This window comes from Impatiens glandulifera, chromosome 9, assembly GCF_907164915.1.
Source record: "Impatiens glandulifera chromosome 9, dImpGla2.1, whole genome shotgun sequence".
NCBI lineage: Eukaryota > Viridiplantae > Streptophyta > Magnoliopsida > Ericales > Balsaminaceae > Impatiens > Impatiens glandulifera.
Window position 1 is genome coordinate 30,522,004 of NC_061870.1, and position 22,103 is coordinate 30,544,106.

The window sequence follows — 22,103 nt, forward strand, 5'->3', positions numbered from 1 at the left end:
AATTTATAATGGTTTGACATATCATGTTTTGGCTTATAAGTAATTAATTTATATGATATGCTAGCTTTGATACTGAATTATATCTCTCCTTCTTCTTTCTTCTTTCTTCTTCTCCAAATTCAGAACAGTAACTGTCAGTCAGTCATGGTTCTCTCCAAAACTGCATCTGAATCCGACGCTTCCGTCAACTCTACCTTCGCGTCTCGATATGTCAGGACTTCGCTCCCTAGGTAATTATTACTTGTTTGACCATATATGTGCTAGCTAATTGATCAATGATCTGCATTAATATAGATATACTTGTTTGATTATCTGCTTATTAATTTGACCGCAATGATTAATGATGGATCTGATCATCAGATTTAAAATGGCGGAGAGCTCCATCCCTAAGGAGGCGGCCTTTCAGATAATCAACGATGAATTGATGCTTGACGGCAATCCGAGGCTGAATCTGGCTTCCTTCGTCACCACTTGGATGGAACCGGAGTGCGATAAGCTCATCATGGCCGCCGTTAACAAAAACTATGTCGATATGGACGAGTATCCCGTCACCACCGAGCTCCAGGCATGCCTTCTCTCTACAGTCTACACCATCTGCTTCTTAGATAAACCAAAATCTCAAAATTATAAGCAAATTAATGAACTGACTTTAACAACGGAAATGATTCTGCAAACGATCTAGAGAAATTACAATATTTTTTTTCAAATAAATTATCTAGCACTCAAGATTGCATGGATCGGTAATTAATTCCTCTCGATCAAATTTGTCTTATCTATAACCGATTGCTGGTACCGAGCTGTGAGCATTAATTGGTTTTCAATGTAAGCTTGTTTGAAACTCAATTTTATAAACTTACTTTATTTTTTATTTTAAACTAATCTAATTTTCTATTTAAATTCAATTTTATATATATATATATATATATATATTTATTTTACAATTATAACTTTTTATTATTTATATTTAAATTATTATTTTTTATAATATGTATATATATTTTTTAGTTATTATTTTATTTTACTATCCTACCTAGTTCGGTTTCAGAGAATTATTGAGCACACTATTATACCCTATTTTAAAAAATATATATATAAATGAATTTTTTAATATTATAATTTCTGTAAAAAATAAACTTAAAACTTTTATAAAATATAAAAAATAAATATATTAATAATGTTATATATTTAATTGTGTTTATTAGTGATTGAGACATAAAATGAGATCAGGACAGAATCGTGACGGGAACCCAAATACCTACTTCCATTCCCGATCAACTAACGATCAAACTGGAAAAACTCACTCATAACGTGACAATTCGAATCAGAAACCACGAGCGAATTATAATTCTCAACCCTAATTTTAAGATATTATTTCAAATTTAAAGTATATTCCAAAACAAATTTAGATTGCTTGATGGTTTTTTCATGAGAGATCCATGTATATGAATGATCCATGCATCAAATATAGAATTAGAAAACATAGGCAAATGGTTTCACATATTAACTTACACTGAAGGATTTAACAAGGTTATTTCTATTTTGTTACCCTAATTTCTCTATTTTATTTCACATCATACTTAATATAGATGTTTTAATTTTAAAACAAAACTATTCAAGAGTCCTGTTTTTTAAAGAAAACAAACTTGTGAGAACTTATAAGAAATTTATTTTAGACAGACAATATTTACTAAAATGTGGACTACATCTTGTAGTTGCAAGAACCTATATCTATATATATATATATATATTTGATTCTATATGTTTAATTTGATGGGAACAGAATAGATGTGTAAACATGATTGCGGACCTTTTCCACGCTCCTCTTGGAGACGGTGAGACTGCGGTTGGAGTAGGAACAGTGGGATCATCAGAAGCCATTATGCTGGCGGGATTAGCTTTCAAGAGGAAGTGGCAAAACAAGATGAAGGCTCAAGGAAAGCCCTATGACAAGCCCAACATTGTCACCGGTGCCAATGTCCAGGTTGTAATATTTATCGTATATACTAATCTTAATTACAGATCCTGTTTAACTAATTCGGTATTATAGGTATGTTGGGAGAAATTTGCTCGCTACTTTGAGGTAGAACTGAAGGAAGTGAAGCTAAGAGAAGGGTACTACGTGATGGACCCGACCAAGGCGGCCGAAATGGTAGATGAGAACACAATTTGTGTTGCTGCCATCCTTGGTTCCACCCTCAATGGTGAATTTGAGGATGTCAAGCTTCTCAATGACCTCTTGACGGAGAAGAACAAGGAAACAGGGTACGTTTTAGTTTATATTATGTTGGAAGATCAAGACTAATTAATTAACTAATATTGTAGATGGGATACACCAATTCATGTTGACGCTGCTAGTGGCGGATTCATCGCACCGTTCTTGTACCCGGAACTGGTGTGGGACTTCAGGCTGCCGCTGGTAAAGAGCATCAATGTAAGCGGTCATAAGTATGGTCTTGTTTATGCCGGAATAGGGTGGGCCATTTGGAGGAGCAAAGAGGATTTACCCGAAGAGCTCATTTTCCACATCAATTATCTTGGAGCTGATCAACCAACTTTTACTCTCAATTTCTCCAAAGGCTCCAGTCAAATCATTGCTCAGTATTATCAACTAATTCGCTTGGGTTTTGAGGTATGTTAGCTCGTAATAATATTAACTTAATGAATGAAGTAATGAATACATTGGTTTTAAAAAAAAGGGATACAAGAACATAATGGAAAACTGCCAAGAAAATGCAATGGTCCTGAAGGAAGGCCTGGAGAAAACAGGACGTTTCAACATAGTTTCTAAAGACAATGGAGTCCCGCTGGTTGCCTTTTCCCTAAAGGACAGCAGCCCCCACAATGAGTTCGAGGTTTCGGATATGCTGAAACGATTTGGATGGATCGTGCCTGCATACACGATGCCCCCTGACGCCCAGCACGTAACAGTCCTGCGTGTTGTCATCAGGGAAGACTTCTCCAGGACCCTGGCTGAGCGTCTGGTCTCAGACATTGAGAAGACCCTCCATGAGCTTGACACTCTCCCGGCCAGGATTAACTTTAAGATTGAGATGGCTAAAATGACCGGGAAGGTGAAGAAGACTGATGTAGAGGTTATGGAAGAGGTCAGTGCTGCTTGGAAGAAGTTTGTTCTTGACAGGAAGAAGACTAGTGGTGTTTGCTAAAAGGAGTGATATTGGTTATGAACTAGTTCTACTCTATATATTATTGATAATTTGATATAATGAGTTACTGTTTGGCTTCCCCGGACCTGTTCTTTTATATAATTAAGGGGCTGTCCACTTGTCCCTAATTAAGCTAAACGGATGAGTAAACTAAAGTTTTCTATATTTTTGTATAGAATAATATAGCAATCTGAGATTATTTGTTTGATGTTTTTTGGTTTCTTTTCTTCTGCTTTCTTCTTAATAGCCACCCATTAGTCATTACAATGACAAAAACATGGTTAAGTTTTTGTTTGATGTAAAAAAGAGATTACTGGGGACTTGGTTATTTAATTAAAATGACAAAAACATTATTATTTTTTAATATTTAAAGTATTTAATTATTAAAAAGAATAAAATTTAATTTGATTTAATTAAAAACAAATTAATTATCCAAATAACCCGTGGCAAATAAGCTTTTGAGATTCTTTAACCGAAATGTTTTCTTAGTTTTCATTTTTATGTTAGAAAGTTTTGAGTTTGAATTTTTGGAATGGTTTAATTCAATTGCGTAAATTAAGGAGTTTTCCAAAACCGAACATGAATAGGTCGGTGATATTTATCGAATATTATAAACATAATTAAATATATAAAATCAATCATATATTTATTTATTATTATATTTATAACAATGGTAAGGTTTTTATTTATTTATAATAATATAATATTTTAATATATTATAATATATTATAATATATATTATATTAAAAAAATTATTTATATAATTTTTAGTTTTTTTAAAAATATTTTATAAACAGTTCCTCGCGGGATTCCTCGAAACCGAACGGAGCAGAGATGGTAAATATATTTTACGCCCCGAACCACCATATTGTCATCCCTAGTGTAAATAAATATTTTTTTTTAAAAGGTAAACTTTTAATTAATGAGAAAATATTTGTGAATGCGATAAATATTAAAAAAGAAACAAAAAGAACTAAAAATATAAAAAACTTCTAATTGCATTTTATTGCATTTTTTCTTCTTGATAGCTGCGAGAATAAGGAAAATGAAGCCCGTGATCTTAGCAATACCATTTTTTTCCTTTAAAAAAATATACAATTTTTTTTTAAATAGACCACCAAATAATTGTAACGATTGACTTCCAACTTTTTTTTTGGGAGAAAATGGGTGCGTCAACGAATAAGATATGCATAATAATGTGGGATCTTCTAATTGTTCTAACATTAATACCTGAATAGATGCCAGAGTTGGAAACCTTCTCGAAGAGTTCTCCATAGATACTTAAATATTTTCTTCATAACTTTTAGTGTTCTTTCCATAGTTGTATCATAAATCTGCTCACAACACTCACTGTTTGTGTCAGATCTGGTTTTGTGCAGACCATAACATACATCAAACTCTCCAGTGCACTAGTATAAGGAACTCGAGTCATATATTCATTCTCTTCATTTGTAACATAGTTAGACAACACCTTTTCAATGAAACGTTTTGTAATAAAAACGTTTATTCTTACCTCTATCTTTAAAAATTCTTAAAATTTTCTTAACATCTCATTCTAGAATCTCTATACATGACTAATAGAATCATTAATGTATTCTTAAATAAGAATATTTATTAATGAAAGAACCAGGTCAAAGAAAAATACATATTAATGAATGAACCGTGGATAGGAATGAGTTTATGTGAACTTTTTTTATAACATTATTACAAAACATTATTATGAGTATTTTATGTTTCTCAACTTGTATTAAAAATAATTTTGTTGATCTAAAATTGTTAGGATCTAGGTAGCCGCTGGAGGACCGGGGTTGGACCGGTTAGCGGTTCTCACTCGAAGGGTGGTGGTTAATCCGGTTAGAGATTAACATCGGGGTTTCAATACTACACAACCTGTCACAAACCCTTGAACTAGGTTCAAGCGCGGAAGAGGTTTGCTTTCAGGTTGAAGCGGCACACTTATATGATAGGCAGAACCGGTTTCGGATGATGAGGTTTTGAAAAATTGATGGGTCGGTTTCGGTAACCTGGTGATTCGGCTTGGATAGAGTTAAGTCGGTTATAGTGGTACAGATCGATTAGATAATGGAACCGGCAGAAAGTAAATGACAAAACAGATTTTATGGATGTTCGGAGATAAAACTCCTACGTCACCCCTTCCTCTCGAAACCGCGAGAAGGATATTCACTAAGGAATACAAGTACAATCCGATCGAGACTTATTTCCTACTCGATGACACCTTTACAATTTACACCGAAATTGTAAAACACACACTTTAACTTTAGCACTTAGGCTTTTCTAGAACAGCACAGTGTTATCACTTGTAGAATAAATGCTCTTAGAATTTCTCACTTGTCTCACTGTATGTTACTTGTCCCACCTTTACTCTTCTTCAACTGCCCCTTTTATAGGTGAAATATGCCAACGGTCATATTTCACTTCCTTGAATCTGATTGGCTGAGCAGAGATGCAGAGGTTCAGTGATTCAGTGATTCAGAGCATGCGGTCATCTTTTCAGACCTGGCGGTCAACCTCAGACCTGGCAGTCAATATCACAGACTTGGCAGTCTGTTCTTCCGGTGTGTAAGACAAACCTGCTAGGTTTGTCTTTTACTCAATGTGGACACTGTCTGTTAGACAGTTGTCTGTACTTGAAAGATCTCCTTTCTGACTTATCCCGAAGTGGAAAGATCCTGTAGGACTGTCTTCTGCAACCTGCAAGCTTTCCTCAGACTTGTATGGATATGGAAGTGTTCAGTCTGTTCTTTTGGTATCATTCTCAACAGATACCCGAATTGTCTTCTTGTACTGGTCGGTCATTCGACTTAACCGGATGGCTTCCGGTACGAGTGATGTAACCAGACTTCTTCCGGTTATTCCTTTGCCTTGTGGCTGGTCGACTGTCTGATGTTTCCGGTTTTAAACTTTGGCCGATCCTTTCTTTGTCCGGTTATATTCCAAGTGTTCCTGGTCGGTTTAGTGACTTGACCGACTAGCCTTTTTAGTCGGTTCTTTTGTTTGACCGGTCCGGTTCCTTGTTCCTGCATGAAAGGTTTATTTAAGTTAGGTTTATGTGAACCAGTCTAATTTTATCTAACAATTTCTCCCCTTTTGATTATTTTATTTAAAATTATCAAAATCATGTAAGTTTGCAAACGTAGGCCGGTTATTTTGTTTGTCCGGATTTTTTAAACTGACTTAGGAGAATTTTTCGAAAAATTTGGAAAAGAAATTTTGAGAAAAATTTTCGGTTTTCAGAAAATCTTATCTTTTATCTTATCAATTTCTCCCTTTTTGATTATTTTATTTAAAATTATCAAAACCAAGTAGAGATGCAAAAGATGGCCGTTTTCAAAAATAACTTTATATATATATACGATGGATAACCGAAATTAGATAATAACATATAGAAATACTAAGACAAGCATAGGTAAGAGAAAAGGGAGCCCATATTCCGAGTCCGAGATTGTTAGGATCTAGGTAGCCGCTGGAGGACCGGGGTTGGACCGGTTAGCGGTTCTCACTCGAAGGGTGGTGGTTAATCCGGTTAGAAATTAACACCGGGGTTTCAATACTACACAACCTGTCACAAACCCTTGAACTAGGTTCAAGCGCGGAAGAGGTTTGCTTTCAGGTTGAAGCGGCACACTTATATGATAGGCAGAACCAGTTTCGGATGATGAGGTTTTGAAAAATTGATGGGTCGGTTTCGGTAACCTGGTGATTCAGCTTAGATAGAGTTAAGTCGGTTATAGTGGTACGGATCGATTAGATAATGGAACCGACAGAAAGTAAATGACAAAACAGATTTTATGGATGTTCGGAGATAAAACTCCTACGTCACCCCTTCCTCTCGAAACCGCGAGAAGGATATTCACTAAGGAATACAAGTACAATCCGATCGAGACTTATTTCCTGCTCGATGACACCTTTACAATTTACACCGAAATTGTAAAACACACACTTTAACTTTAGCACTTAGGCTTTTCTAGAACAGCACAGTCTTATCACTTGTAGAATAAATGCTCTTAGAATTTCTCACTTGTCTCACTGTATGTTACTTGTCCCACCTTTACTCTTCTTCAACTGCCCCTTTTATAGGTGAAATATGCCAACGGTCATATTTCACTTCCTTGAATCTGATTGGCTGAGCAGAGATGCAGAGGTTCAGTGATTCAGAGCATGCGGTCATCTTTTCAGACCTGGCGGTCAACCTCAGACCTGGCGGTCAATATCACAGACTTGGCAGTCTGTTCTTCCGGTGTGTAAGACAAACCTGCTAGGTTTGTCTTTTACTCAATGTGGACACTGTCTGTTAGACAGTTGTCTGTACTTGGAAGATCTCCTTTCTGACTTATCCCGAAGTGGAAAGATCCTGTAGGACTGTCTTCTGCAACTTGTAGGCTTTCCTCAGACTTGTATGGATATGGAAGTGTTCAGTCTGTTCCTTTGGTATCATTCTCAACAGATACCCGAATTGTCTTCTTGTACTGGTCGGTCATTCGACTTAACCGGATGGCTTCCGGTACGAGTGATGTAACCGGACTTCTTCCGGTTATTCCTTTGCCTTGTGGCTGGTCGGCTGTATGATGTTTCCGGTTTTAAGCTTTGACCGATCCTTTCTTTGTCCGGTTATATTCCAAGTGTTCCTGGTCGGTTTAGTGACTTGACCGGCTAGCCTTTTTAGTCGGTTCTTTTGTTTGACCGGTCTGGTTCCTTGTTCCTGCATGAAAGGTTTATTTAAGTTAGATTTATGTGAACCGGTCTAATTTTATCTAACAAAAATATTATATGCTAATCTTTTAATTTTATTATTTTAAATGATCAAGGTGAAGACTAAAAAAGGGAAATTTGACGAAATGACCATGATAATGGGTGAAATTCTAAAAATGACTCACGTTTGATAAATTTTACAAAAATACATTTTCAGCACAACATATTACTCACTTCATACGTAATATTTAATGAACTTCACACGTAATGCATATAAAGTGCGTGACTACATGCGCAAACTCTAATATATAAACCACATTTAAAATTGTGTTTCAAAAAACCCCAACTCTCCAACTCCCCCATGACTCTCTCTCCAACTCTTCACGACTCTCCACTATACCCTAATAATGATCAGATAATACATGCATGCAGTTGTTAGATCCACCAAAATAAGAACATTACAATACTCACAAGAATAAGCAACATCAGAATATACATACATAAACCTTAAACGCTAAGGATTGTCCATAAGAATATACATACATACATGCAAAACTCTAAACGCCAGAATAAGAACATTACATAAACCCTAAACGCTAAACTCACCTGAATATAAGAACGACATGCAAAACTCTAAACGCCAGAATAAGAACATTACATAAACCCTAAACGCTAAACTCACCTGAATATAGGAACGACGAGATGGACGATGAGTTAAGGCGGTGATGATGAGCAACTAGAGACGGAGACAGAGAGATGTTGGGTAGGGTTTCTCGGAACGCACCAATTTTCAAAGTGGGAGAGTCGAGGCAATAATGATGTTGAATGAAGTTTAAGATTTTTAGAATTGGAGAGTCGATGCGATGATGATGTTGAACGAAATTTAGGGTTTTTAGAGTTGAAGTGTCGAGGCGATGATAATGCTGAACGAATGTGAGCGGTGATGATGTTGAACAAAGTTGGAAAGTCGTGGAGAGTTGGAGAGAGAGTTAGAGGGAGTTGGAGAGTCAGGTTTTTTCGGAACGCGGTTTTAAATGAGGTTCATATATTAGAGTTTATGCATGTAGTCATGTGCTCCATATTCATTACGCGTGAATTGCATTATAATTCACTTCTCGCGTAATATGTTGTAATGAACTTCATGCGTAATGCATATTACGCGGCACTCAAAGGGCAAGATGGACATTTCACAAGACAAAAATGTCATTTTTGCAAAGTTTATCAAGCGTCGATCATTTTTAAATTTTCACCCATTATGAAGGTCATTTCGTCAAATTTCCCAACTCAAACCCTTTTAAAATGATTTATTTATTCATATTATTTTTAACTATGTTAAATTTTAAATGATTTATACATCATTTTTGCATTGATGTAAAATTTAGCATTATGGATTTTGCACTTTTTGAACATTAGTAATTTAATTCATTTTTAAAAGTAAAAAAATACAACATGTTTTTAGTGTAAACTGTAGAGGTTAAAAAACATTATTTTTTGAAAAAATGATAAGGAATTTGAAAAAAGAGATGAAAAAGAAACGGATGCGGTGTAATGATTGAAAAAATAATTCTATCTGAAAAATGAACAAAATTATTTAAACAAAACGATAAAACATGACATAGAAATAACAAATAAAAAATTAAGAAAAAACAATACTTAAAAAATTATTTAACTCTTAAATTTTTAAGAATAAAAAATAATTCTCCCACAGACTCTACTATTTTTTTTTTTTTTAACATATCTCAAAAATCATTACAATAATTTGAATGATAATCCTCATTTTTTTTTTCTTATATTGTTTCTCTTATTTTCTTTTAAAACAAAAATTAAGTCCCAATATTTTATTTTTTTTAATTTTTTTTTTCATTTTATTTTTTAAGCATTTCGATGTCGGTAGGTATAAAGATGATACAATCCACTCAACGCGCATTCACAAACCAACAACAAAAAAAAATATTTCTAATGATTTGACATATGCCGGTTTTGGTTATTAATATAACTTGATTTTTTTATTAAACATTATTTCACTAATATTCTAATTCATAATATTACTCAATACACTAAAAAATATAATAAAATATATTAAAATATATTTTTTTAATTATTATTTTTTATATAAATTATTAATATTAATATCCTTAAATTCTTTTACTAAAATGAATATAACTCTTTATCATCACTATCAATTAAAAATATTTTTTATGCATGTCATATTTTATTTGAATATTTTAAAATAACATTTTATTAAATTATTAAAATAGTTAGAATGATTACACAGTCAAATTATTAAACAAATTAAAATATTTTATTTTGATTTTCACTATAATATATATATATATATATATTCTTAAATGAAGTAGAATGGTAGGTGTAGAGTAAGCTTCTTAAAATTTTAATTATAAAAAAATCTTTTAATATTTTGAACTGTTTTAACAAAATAGGATAATTAAATGAGCACACCCAATGTTAAAAGAAAATTTTTAGTATAAGTTTTGGAGATATAAGTATATAACAAACTTATCTAGATCTTTATATTTTATAAGTTACATATAAATATATTTATATATCAATTTTAATATTATTATATAATTATTTTTTTAGAACGAAAAGGTTTACGTAGATAAGAGATATCCACTAGACTAGAAGTGTGTTAATATAATATAAAATAAAATATTTGTAAAATATTATCACATGATAAATTATAATAATATAAATATTATTTTATATTATATTTATAAGATATTATTATAATACGATAAATTGTGATAAATATTATATTATTATATTAGTTTAGTTTATAAAGAATGTCTATATAATAGACCTAACTTATGTAATTCGATATAACCTATCTTTCAATATAATTTTCTTTTATAATTCTAACATGGTATAGAGTCAAAATTTTGTTTTTGAGGTACACAATTTAATCTTTCGTTGCCTCTATCAATGGTTATCTTAGCCATTGATGAAGGGCTCTAATTATTATTATTATTATTATTATTTTTAATAATATTTTTTTTCTTTCAAATAATTTTGTTTGTGTTCTTAATATTCTTCAACAATTATATTCTTTGAGTTTTGATTTTAATTGTTGCTTTCGCCAAACAATTTTATGCTCATAGGATTCGACCTCTTCGCTGGTTTTATTTTATGCAACAAACGAACATCCCCGTCATTGGATGGATTTTGCGACTCATGAGTAATTTCAAAGTTATTTAGTTGTTGTTTCACCCAGCAATTAATGCCCATGGGATTCGACGTCTTCGTTGGTTTATCAGTCAACACATTGACATCTTGTAATTGGATGGAGCTCAAGAGTTTTTGAAGATTGATGAATACACCATCAATATTTCAACATCTCGATCGTCTTCAACCTCAAATTGTTCAAACATTTTCTATCTTGAGTTTGAGGAGGAATGTTATAATATAAAATAAAATATTTATAAAATATTATCACAATAGGATAATATCAATATTATTTTATATTATATCTGAATAATATTATCACAATATGATAAATTGTGATGAATATTATATTATTATATTAGTTTAGTTTAATTCAATATAACATATATTCCAATACGATTTCTTTATACATTCTTACGATTATAATTATCTTATTTAAATTATATATTTGTATTTATAGTTTAATATTTTATAAAATCGTTTATAATATTTATCTACACACAATTAATTATGACAAATTATATATATGTATTTATAACCAAAATAGAAGGAAATTATTATGAACACTAATCACATATTTATGTAAATAATTATTATTAATAAACACAAAAGTTATGCTTGGGACTAATAAGTTAATCCAGGTTCAATCCAGTAAGCTAATAAAGTTTTCCGGGGCTAGGATAGTCCACCCTCTAGATAATTCATTTAAAAAAATAAAAAAATTAGTTAAATTTATTACTTTTTTAAACATAAAACAGTGTAAGGTAGAAATTCAAGATAAATAATAAGATTTTTTTATATAGATATGGTTCAAATCTCATTAAAAAATATTTTTTTTTAATAATTTTTTAAACTATATCTAAGACAATAAAAATAATCCACATTTTTACTACTGCAACCCAAAATTCGGGGTAAGTGAATTAAAGTTGAGTGACTATCTAAAAACTATTCAACAAACCCTTAACGTCAAAGTAACCATAGAATCCCAATTTTATTTATTATTATTATTATTTTAAATTAGATATGAACTAAAATAACACTACACAAATATACCCATTAAAAAGTATTTTGACTTATATGTAATGGGTTGGAAAATAATTTATAAATGCTTGTAATCGAGACACTATTGCTTTGATACAAATAGACCAATATCTCTCTTTCTTCTTTCTTCTTCTCCAAACTTAGAACAGTAACTGTCAGTCATGGTTCTCTCCAAAACAGCATCTGAATCCGACGCTTCCGTCAGCTCCACCTTCGCGTCTCGATATGTCAGGACTTCGCTCCCTAGGTAATTACTTCTTTGATCATATATGTGCTAATTATTAATTGATCAATGATCTGCATTAATATAGATATACTTGTTTGATTATCTGCTTATTAATTTGACCGCAATGAATGATGGATCTGATCATCAGATTTAAAATGGCGGAGTGCTCCATCCCTAAGGAGGCGGCCTTTCAGATAATCAACGATGAATTGATGCTTGACGGCAATCCGAGGCTGAATCTGGCCTCCTTCGTCACCACTTGGATGGAACCGGAGTGCGATAAGCTCATCATGGCCGCTGTTAACAAAAACTATGTCGACATGGACGAATATCCCGTCACCACCGAGCTCCAGGTATGCCTTCTCGATCCCTCCATCTCTCTATACAGTTTACACCATCTTCTTCTTAGATAAACCAAAATCTCAAAAGTATAAGCAAATCAATGAACTGATTTTAACAACTGATCAATTGATTCTGTAAACGATTCACGATTTTTTCAAAAAAAATATCTCGAAGAATGCATAGATCGGTAATTAATATGTATAATAATTAATGAATTCCTCCCGCTCAAGTTTGTTTTATCTGTACCGGTTTCTGGTGAGGTTTGTTACAAAATGTGAAGTGCATGTGAACATTAATTAATTGATTTTATTTTTTCTTGCCCATAATAATTCATAAATCTAAATCTAGATCGACTAATTCTTCTCGAATACCACCCCGATCGACTTTTATTAACTAATTAATAATATTATCTACAAATTAATTTTACATAGTTAACTACTATATATATATAATAATCAACATTTATTCTGTTATATATTCTCAATTTGCATTAATAAGTTGTATTGTAAAAAGAAAGAAAAAAGAAAGGGTTAAAAGAATGACCCATCTTGCACTATTACAAATGTGTGGACGAAACTAGCTAGAGTATATTAAATATGCTGATCTCGAAGATATTTTGAAAGATAAAAGAGAAGTCTTTAAATTTACTTCTATATATAATTAAATTAAATTAAATTACAGTAATATATGTAATTTGAAAATGTATTATGTTTCATTTTTTTAATATTACAAAATCACACTTTAAATCATGTAATATTATTTACTGTGGTAAATGGGCACTAAACCTTCAAATTTCAACATCTACCTAATTTTCTTTTCCCTTAATTTGCTTTATATCTTTTTGATATAGATCACGCGTTAATTCTTATTATAGTAATATAAAAAGATTGGTTAATCAAAGATAATATATATTATTTGCATATAGTAGGATGAAAAAAACGCGTTAAAAAGCAAAGAATAGTACTATTGAAGGAATATTATTTAACTAATTCTTTTTCTCTATCGAAATAAATGCACGATCTTGAATTCATTATCTCACTCAATAATTCACTGATCTTGAATTATTTATCTCACTCAATAATTCACCTATATCTTGATGTTGATCTTGACTACTTTTCCACCATACGTTTGATCACACAATTCACCATTCATGATTGAGGAATTGAGGTCTACAACTAACAGTCATGTCTACCAATCAATATATATTATTATTATTATTATTATTTATTTTATAATTTTATAAAGAATTGGTAGATAATATTTTTTTCTAAATAATTGTAATCCTTTTATTAATCTTATCATCTATTATTAATTAAAACACTAAAATAAATTTTATTTTATAATTATATATTAGTATCTTGTAAATATTTTCAAAATAACTCTAATTATAATTTTTAAAATAATTCACATAGTATTTTTTAAAAAAATCACTACCAAACACTCAATTTTGTTTAAAGAGCTTGAGTTATAAGAATTAACATTTTGATTAAGATATATATATATATATATATATATATATATATATATATATATATATATATATATATATATATATATATATATATAATGTTTTTTTAATATTGTCTCATATAGAAATTAACAATATACAACAAACTAACTAAATTATTTAAGATGTAAAAATAAATTTAATCAAAATAATCTCTTTAAATTTTTAAGCTTCAATCTACAATTTTCAATCCTCATAAATTAAATTATAATAAAAAAATTTTATTTTATTTAAATTTTAAATAATAAAAAAATAATATTGAATCATTCATTTTTTTATGAGCAATGATAGATCTACACTAGGGTCAAACCCACGCCAAAAAAGAAAATAATAATAATATTTTTATTTTTTATTTTAATAAATTAAAATAAAATTACTTTAAATTTTTTTAATTTTTTTCATTTTAATTCACTATTGATAAAGAAAAAATATTTACTTATTTATTCCCTTTATTTTTCAAGCTCCCCATCACCCTAATTTCAAATCTTAAATTGATCTATGAGTACATATACATTTAATTTGATTTTCCATTTCTCTTTAAGAAAAATTAAACCATTGCAAGATCTGATTTCAAATTAAAAATCTATATCACCAACAAATTTAGATTGCTTGGTGTCTTTTCATGAGAGACCAATGTATATGAATGGTCCTGGATGTTGTAGAAAAAGAGAAGTCAAAAGACTCAAAACAAATGGTTTCGCATATTGAACTATACTTAACATAAGATTTAACCTGGTTCTTTCTATTTTTTACCCTTTATCTCTATTTTATGTGGTTATTTGAATCATTTGTGTGTATTTGAGACAACATACTTAATATACATGTTATAACTTTAAAAAATGATTCAGAGTCCTGTTTTTGAAAGAGAACTAAAATGTGGATTACATCTTTTGGTTGCAAGAACCATTTATATATATTTGATTCTATATGTTTAATTTGATGGAAACAGAATCGATGTGTAAACATGATTGCCCACCTTTTCAACGCTCCTCTTGGAGAAGATGAGACTGCTGTTGGAGTAGGAACAGTGGGATCATCAGAGGCCATTATGTTGGCGGGATTAGCTTTCAAAAGAAAGTGGCAAAACAAGATGAAGGCTCAAGGAAAGCCTTATGACAAGCCCAACATTGTCACCGGTGCCAATGTCCAGGTTTTAATTAATTAATGTCTAGTATTGTATAATTAATTACAAATCCTGTTTAATTAATTTGGTTATCATGTTATATAGGTATGTTGGGAGAAATTTGCTCGCTACTTTGAGGTTGAACTGAAGGAAGTGAAGCTAAGAGAAGGGTACTACGTTATGGACCCGACTAAGGCGGTTGAAATGGTAGACGAGAACACAATTTGTGTTGCGGCCATCCTCGGTTCCACCCTCAATGGTGAATTTGAGGATGTCAAGCTTCTGAATGATCTCTTGGTGGAGAAGAACAAGGAAACAGGGTATGTTTTAGTTTGTATTATGTTGAAGACCACGACTAAGTAATTAATTAACTAATGTTGTTTGTATCGTTGAAGATGGGAGACACCAATTCATGTTGACGCTGCTAGTGGCGGATTCATCGCACCGTTCTTGTACCCGGAACTGGTGTGGGACTTCAGGCTGCCGCTGGTAAAGAGCATCAATGTAAGCGGTCATAAGTATGGTCTTGTTTATGCCGGAATAGGGTGGGCCATTTGGAGGAGCAAAGAGGATTTACCCGAAGAGCTCATTTTCCACATCAATTATCTTGGAGCTGATCAACCAACTTTTACTCTCAATTTCTCCAAAGGCTCCAGTCAAATCATTGCTCAGTATTATCAACTAATTCGCTTGGGTTTTGAGGTATGCTAGCTCGTAATAATATTAACTTAATGAATGAATGAATTAATTAATGAATACTTTTGATTTAAAAATAAAAGGGATACAAGAACATAATGGAAAACTGCCAAGAAAATGCAACGGTCCTGAAGGAAGGCCTGGAGAAAACAGGACGTTTCAACATAGTCTCTAAAGAACATGGAGTCCCGTTGGTTGCCTTCTCCCTAAAGGACAACAGCCGCCACAATGAGTTCGAGCTTTCGGATATGCTGAGACGATTTGGATGGATCGTACCGGCATACACTATGCCCGCAGACGCCCAACACATAACAGTCCTGCGTGTTGTCATCAGGGAAGACTTCTCGAGGACCCTGGCAGAGCGTCTGGTCTCGGATATCGATAAGACCCTCCATGAGCTAGACACTCTCCCGGCCAGGATTAACTTTAAGAATGAGATGGCTAAAGAGGCAGGGAAGGTGAAGAAGACTGATGTAGAGGTTATGGAAGAGGTCACTGCAGCTTGGAAGAAGTTTGTTATTGAAAGGAAGAAGACTAGTGGTGTTTGCTAAAAGGAGTGATATTGGTTATGAACTATCTACTTTATATATTATTGATAATTTGATGAGTTACTGTTTGGCTTCCCCTAGTCAGTTCTTTTATTTATATAATTAAGGGGTTGTCTTTAATTAAGCTAAACCATGAGTAAACTAAAGATTTCTATATTTTGTATCCAATAATATAGCAATTGTTTGTTTGATGTTATATGGTTTGTATTTTTTTTATTTTTTTAAAAAAAAGTCATTCATAGAGATTCCATAACAGCCATCCATTCGGGACATTACAATGACAAAAACATGGTTAAGCTATTTAGGTTACATAATTAAGTTATTGTTTGATGTAGAAAAGAGGTTAGTGGAGTTATCATTCTTAATTAAAATGACAATTTTTATTTATTTTTAACATTTAAAGTATTTAAAAAATAAAAAGAATAAATAGTTAAAAACAAAAAAATTATCCAATTTATGTGTAACAAAGAAGCTCTTGAGATCTATTATCATTTTTATCTTTTGAAACTTTTGAGGTTAAATTTTAGGACTTGTTTAATTCAATTATGTAAATAAATTAATATATCATAATCAATAACTTTTTAATATATTATTTATAATTAGAAATTGATCCCAACCCAATTGGTTCTAAAATTTATATTTCAAAGATGGTCAAATTAGAGGTTAATAGTCAATTCAAATATCCAAATTTCATACTTTATCCTTTATAATATTTTAAATATTAAATATACAAATATTTTTATTTAATAAGTGAATTCTTAAGTTTTCACTTCAAGAATGAGGAAAGACTTAAATTTTATTCAAATAGTTAATCAGAATGAATTTGTTTAATATACATTATTCAATTTATTCTATAAAAACTTAAGAATGTTTGATCTTATATAAACTCTATAGTTTATTTATTAAAACTATTGTAAGTTGTAACACCTAATTAGTAATTACACAATAACGTTGGCATGTATATGTCCGAATCAATCTAGCCCTATATAATAGAACTGATTGCCGCCCAATTGCAGTCGGTTACTGTTTGCCGCCCAATCGCAGTCGCGGCAGTTGTGTGTGTGTGTGTGTTTGAAGTCTTCTATCTTCCGGCGATTTCCAAGGAAAATTGCGGTGGTGGTGGTGGCGATTTCTTAGAAGATGCTTCGTACATTCCTCTTCTAGCCACCGCGCCATTGCAGCAGCGGAAGCACAGGTCAGGTTTTGTTTCATTCATAGATTAAATTAAACAGTTACTACTTTTACAGTATTCCTGAATTCATAGTTTAGCCAGAGTTGAAGTTATGGATTATACTGTGAACTGTATCGGTTAGGAATATAGATGAGTAAAGTAGACACTAACAATTTAAAATGGCCATACCTAGCTGGTTAGCCGATCACCAAGGGTGGTCAACGATTATATATACAAATAAATGTAGATTTGAATAAGGAAGGATTGCAGATGTTGACTTCAAAGAGGTGCATATCTCTCTTCTCCACCTTTAACATATCATTTCTTTGCTTCAGATTCATACTCTTAATTCCAAATCCTCCACCTAAAAGAATGAATCTTCATCAAACATATTCACCTTTCCTTTTCTGCTTCTGCATCCTCTTTTTCCTTGTGTTCAAGATATCTGCACCACTTACTCCTTTTTACCCACTAGAGAACATTGCCATTAACTGCGGTTTCCTTGGAAACACAACGGGGATTGATGGCAGGCACTGGATTGGAGATATTGGCTCCATGTACTTTGTTTCCGGAGGATCAAATAGTAAATCAATAACCTCATCAGCAACAGTACTTGAACAATCATCTCCTTCTCATGCTACTATCCCCTATACCTATGCCAGAATTTCACAAACTCAGTTTACTTATGTCTTCCCAATCAGCCCAGGCCTAAAGTTTGTCCGCCTCCATTTCAATCCGTCTTCATATCGTTCTTTTCACAGGTCCAAAGCATTCTTTACAGTAAAAGCTAATCGTTATACACTGCTCCACAACTTCAGTGTTTCACTAACTGCTGATGCTTTGGGCATAACAACTGTCTCTAAAGAGTTCTGTCTCAATGTTGAAGTGAATCAGCCATTGAGCATAACGTTCTCTCCTTCAAGAACTAGCCCTTCTGATAAAGTGTATGCATTTGTCAATGCTATTGAGGTTGTTTCTATGCCTAATGGACTGTACTCTTCCATGAAGGAAAATATTGAGTGGGACCAAAACATGAACTTCCCTTCCCTTTGGGGGAGCACTGCACTGGAGACAGTATATCGGATGAATATTGGTGGAAGCTTCATTTCATCTTCAGAGGATACAGGTATGTCACGTGAGTGGTTTGAGGATACTAGATTTTTCCTTCATTCAGGAGTTTTACCTCTTACAACAACAATGCAAATAAAATATGAAAAGATACCTAACTTCGTGGCACCTCAAAATGTTTATCAAACATCATGGTTTGTGGATCCAAACAAGAATGCTGATGAAATCATTAATTTTACGTGGAAGATACCTGTTGATCAGGGATTTTGATACCTAATTAGGTTCCATTTCTGTGAGCTTGATTACGAGATAAAAGAGCGTGGACAGAGGGTGTTCCACATTTATGTTGATAACCATATGGTTGAACCTCATGGAGACATAATCAAATGGACTGGAGAAATTGGGGTTGCAACATACAATGACTACATTTATGTGGTCGAAGGAGATAGAATGGATGGTAAACGCAACATCCTCACATCTCTATGTCCTATTGGTTCCAATCATGATGATGAGTCGAATCTTGAAGCAACAGATGTTATTTTGAAAGGTCTGGAGATTTTCAAGCTAAGCAACCCTGATTATAACCTAGCATCAACTAATCCATTGGTTTCTTCACCCCTCGCTCAAACTGCTAAACCTTCTAAAGTACGCAAGTCCTTGTACATATCAGCCGGTGGTAATAATATTGCAACATTTATTGTCTTAATATTAACAACTTTGAGTGTAGTTTTTTACCAATTGCGAACTCGGAAAGAAGACTGTCACAAACAAATGATCTTTCCGATGCAATATGAGGGATCTTGTCGAAGTTTTTCATTAGCTGAAGTCCAGTTTGCAACAAAGAATTTCGACAGTGATTTGGTGATTGGAAAAGGAGGGTTTGGAAAGGTTTATAAAGGGTGTATTGACAGTGGAACAAATATAGTTGCCATGAAACGATTGCATTCCAGTTCTAAGCAAGGGGCTACAGAGTTTTGGACTGAGATTGAGATGCTATCTGAGCTTAGAAATAACAATCTTGTTACTCTGATTGGATATTGTAATGAAGGATCAGAAATGATCCTAGTATACAAGTATATGGAATGTGGAACACTTGCTGATCATCTCTATAAGAACAATCAACAAGGCATTGCTAGTGCATCCCCTTTGTCGTGGGAGCAGAGGCTCAAAATATGCATTGATGCTGCTCGAGGTCTAGAGTACCTTCATAATTGTAATGATTGGGGCATTATTCATCGCGATGTTAAGAGCACTAATATATTATTAGACCAGAATTTGGTAGCAAAGATTTCAGATTTTGGTTTGTCCAAAATGGTTCCGACAAGCCATTCTCTCACACACATTAGCACGTCTGTCAAAGGAACTTTTGGTTATCTAGACCCTGAGTATTTCTTAACACGCCGACTAACCAAGAAATCTGACGTGTATGCATTTGGTGTAGTCTTATGGGAAGTCTTGTGTGGGAGACCTGCAATAGACACAAATGCTGAGGGGCCAGAACACAGTTTGGCTTTATGGTCTCAATATTGTTTCAATGAAGGAATGGTTGATGAAATCATAGAACCCACATTGAAGGGACAAATGTCAGCAACCTGCTTGAAGATATTTACACAAGTCGCAAACCTTTGCTTAAAGAATGATCCAACTGAACGTCCTTCAATGGCAGGCGTGGTGGAAAAACTTGAACTTGCATTGGTGTCAACGAATCAAATGGTGAATAAAGGTACAGATTCTACTACTGTGTTGGCAGACAGCGATGGGGCAGTGCCAAGGAATCAAATGGTGAATGATGGGGAAGTGCCAAGGAAACAAATGGGGAATGATGGGGCAATGACAGTGAGGCAATTGGTGTATCAAGACACGAAATCAACTATGAAAAATGATAAGACCCTCCATGAGCTAGACACCCTCCCGGCCAGGATTAACTTTAAGACTGAGATGGCTAAAGAGACCGGGAAGGTGAAGAAGACTGATGTAGAGGTTAGCGAAGAACTCATTGCAGCTTGGAAGAAGTTTATTCTCGAAAGGAAGAAGACTTGTGGTGTTTGCTAAAAGGAGTGATATTGGTTATGAAGTATCTACTTTATATATTATTGACATGAGTTACTGTTTGGCTTCCCCTGATCTGTTCTTTGATATAATTAAGGGGTTGTCCCTAATTAAGCTAAAGGATGAGTAAACTAAAGTTTTCTATATTTTTTGGATATAATCATATAGCAATCCTAGGAGATAGTTTGTTTGATGTTATATGGATTCTTTTCTTCTTTTATCTTAATAGCTACCCATTACAATGACAAAAACATGGTTAAGTTATTTATGTTACATAATTAAGTTATTGTTTGATGTAAAGAGGTTATTGGGGTTATTTAATTAAAATGACAAAATATTTTTATTTTTTTTAATATTTAAAGTATAGTTGCCATGAAACGATTGCATGCTATGTCAAAGCAAGGTGCTTCAGAGTTTTACACTGAGATTAAGATTCTCTTTGAGCTTCGCAACAACAATCTTGTTACTCTAGTTGGATATTGCAATGAAGGATCAGAAATAATCCTAGTATATGAGTATATGGCGTGTGGAACACTTGCTGATCATCTCTACAAGATCAATCACCAAGAGGCTTAATACATGCATTGATGCTGCTCGGGTCTTGTGTTTCTTCATAACCGTAATAAGTGGGGCATCATCCATCGTGACGTTAAGAGCACTAATATCTTATTGGATGAAAATTTCGGGGCAAAGATTGCAGATTTTTGTTTGTCCAAAATGGTTCCGACTACCCATTATGTGACCCACGTTAGCACATCTGTGAAGGGAACTTGTGATTATCTAGATCCTGATTATTTCTCAACCAACAGACTAACCAAAAAATCTGATGGTTTATGCATTTGGTGTAGTATTATGGGAAGTCTTGTGTGGGAGACCGGCTATAAAAACAAATGTTGAAGGGGAAGACAGAAGTTTAGCTAAATGGGCTCAATATTGTTTTAAAGGAATGTTTGATCAAATCATCGAACTATAGGATTCAGGGGACAAATGTCAGCATCTTGTTTGAAGACATTTATAACAGTTGCAAACCTTTGCTTAAAGAATAATCCAACCCAGCGTCCTTCAATAGAAGATGTGGTGGTAAAGCTTGAACTTTCATCATTGTCCATGAATCAAATTGACTATTTTCATGTGCCCCACTTATATGAATTGGCTATTGAAAAGCCATTGTTATACTGAGTAGAGGTGAGGAGAAGAGAGGTCACTGCAGCAGCAGCTTGGACCTAGGATGAAGCCTCATGATGTTATTCTGATAACATTATGTATTACTCTAATATC

At 32.8% G+C, this 22,103-nt stretch overlaps 3 protein-coding genes across 5 annotated transcripts; all 3 read left to right on the plus strand.

Annotated features, from left to right (window-relative positions):
• The first annotated feature begins 106 nt into the window (after window positions 1-106).
• Window positions 107-16,728, plus strand: LOC124914858 (glutamate decarboxylase). 3 transcript variants are annotated; one of them, XM_047455477.1, is made up of 6 exons: window positions 107-230; window positions 361-565; window positions 1,781-1,981; window positions 2,048-2,262; window positions 2,323-2,629; window positions 2,697-3,179. In XM_047455477.1, the coding sequence occupies exons 1-6, from the start codon at window positions 145-147 to the stop codon at window positions 3,162-3,164; spliced, it is 1,482 nt and encodes a 493-aa protein (XP_047311433.1). In that variant the 5' UTR covers window positions 107-144; the 3' UTR covers window positions 3,165-3,179. The 3 variants fall into 3 exon arrangements, with proteins under 3 accessions (XP_047311433.1, XP_047311432.1, XP_047311431.1); XM_047455476.1 differs by lacking the exons at window positions 1,781-1,981; window positions 2,048-2,262; window positions 2,323-2,629; window positions 2,697-3,179 and adding exons at window positions 15,120-15,320; window positions 15,399-15,613; window positions 15,689-15,995; window positions 16,073-16,728 and having other exon boundaries at window positions 111-230; XM_047455475.1 differs by lacking the exons at window positions 107-230; window positions 361-565; window positions 1,781-1,981; ... (1 more) ...; window positions 2,323-2,629; window positions 2,697-3,179 and adding exons at window positions 12,184-12,342; window positions 12,470-12,674; window positions 15,120-15,320; ... (1 more) ...; window positions 15,689-15,995; window positions 16,073-16,728.
• Window positions 16,729-18,080: 1,352 nt separating this feature from the next.
• Window positions 18,081-19,046, plus strand: LOC124914263 (receptor-like protein kinase FERONIA). The gene has a single exon (XM_047454768.1). The coding sequence runs from the start codon at window positions 18,081-18,083 to the stop codon at window positions 19,044-19,046; it is 966 nt and encodes a 321-aa protein (XP_047310724.1).
• A 46-nt stretch (window positions 19,047-19,092) lies between these two features.
• LOC124914262 (receptor-like protein kinase FERONIA) lies at window positions 19,093-21,023 on the plus strand. Its single transcript, XM_047454767.1, has one exon. The coding sequence runs from the start codon at window positions 19,134-19,136 to the stop codon at window positions 20,826-20,828; it is 1,695 nt and encodes a 564-aa protein (XP_047310723.1). The 5' UTR covers window positions 19,093-19,133; the 3' UTR covers window positions 20,829-21,023.
• Window positions 21,024-22,103: the final 1,080 nt, after the last annotated feature.

Excerpts from the sequence above, each read along its gene's own strand:
- LOC124914858 (XM_047455477.1), top strand. The coding sequence starts at position 145 with ATGGTTCTCTCCAAAACTGCATCTGAATCCGACGCTTCCGTCAACTCT. Across the intron at positions 231-360 it reads GTCAGGACTTCGCTCCCTAG|ATTTAAAATGGCGGAGAGCT; the intron begins GTAATTATTACT and ends TCTGATCATCAG. Across the intron at positions 2,263-2,322 it reads GAGAAGAACAAGGAAACAGG|ATGGGATACACCAATTCATG; the intron begins GTACGTTTTAGT and ends CTAATATTGTAG.
- LOC124914263 (XM_047454768.1), top strand. The coding sequence starts at position 18,081 with ATGAATCTTCATCAAACATATTCACCTTTCCTTTTCTGCTTCTGCATC.
- LOC124914262 (XM_047454767.1), top strand. The coding sequence starts at position 19,134 with ATGGTTGAACCTCATGGAGACATAATCAAATGGACTGGAGAAATTGGG.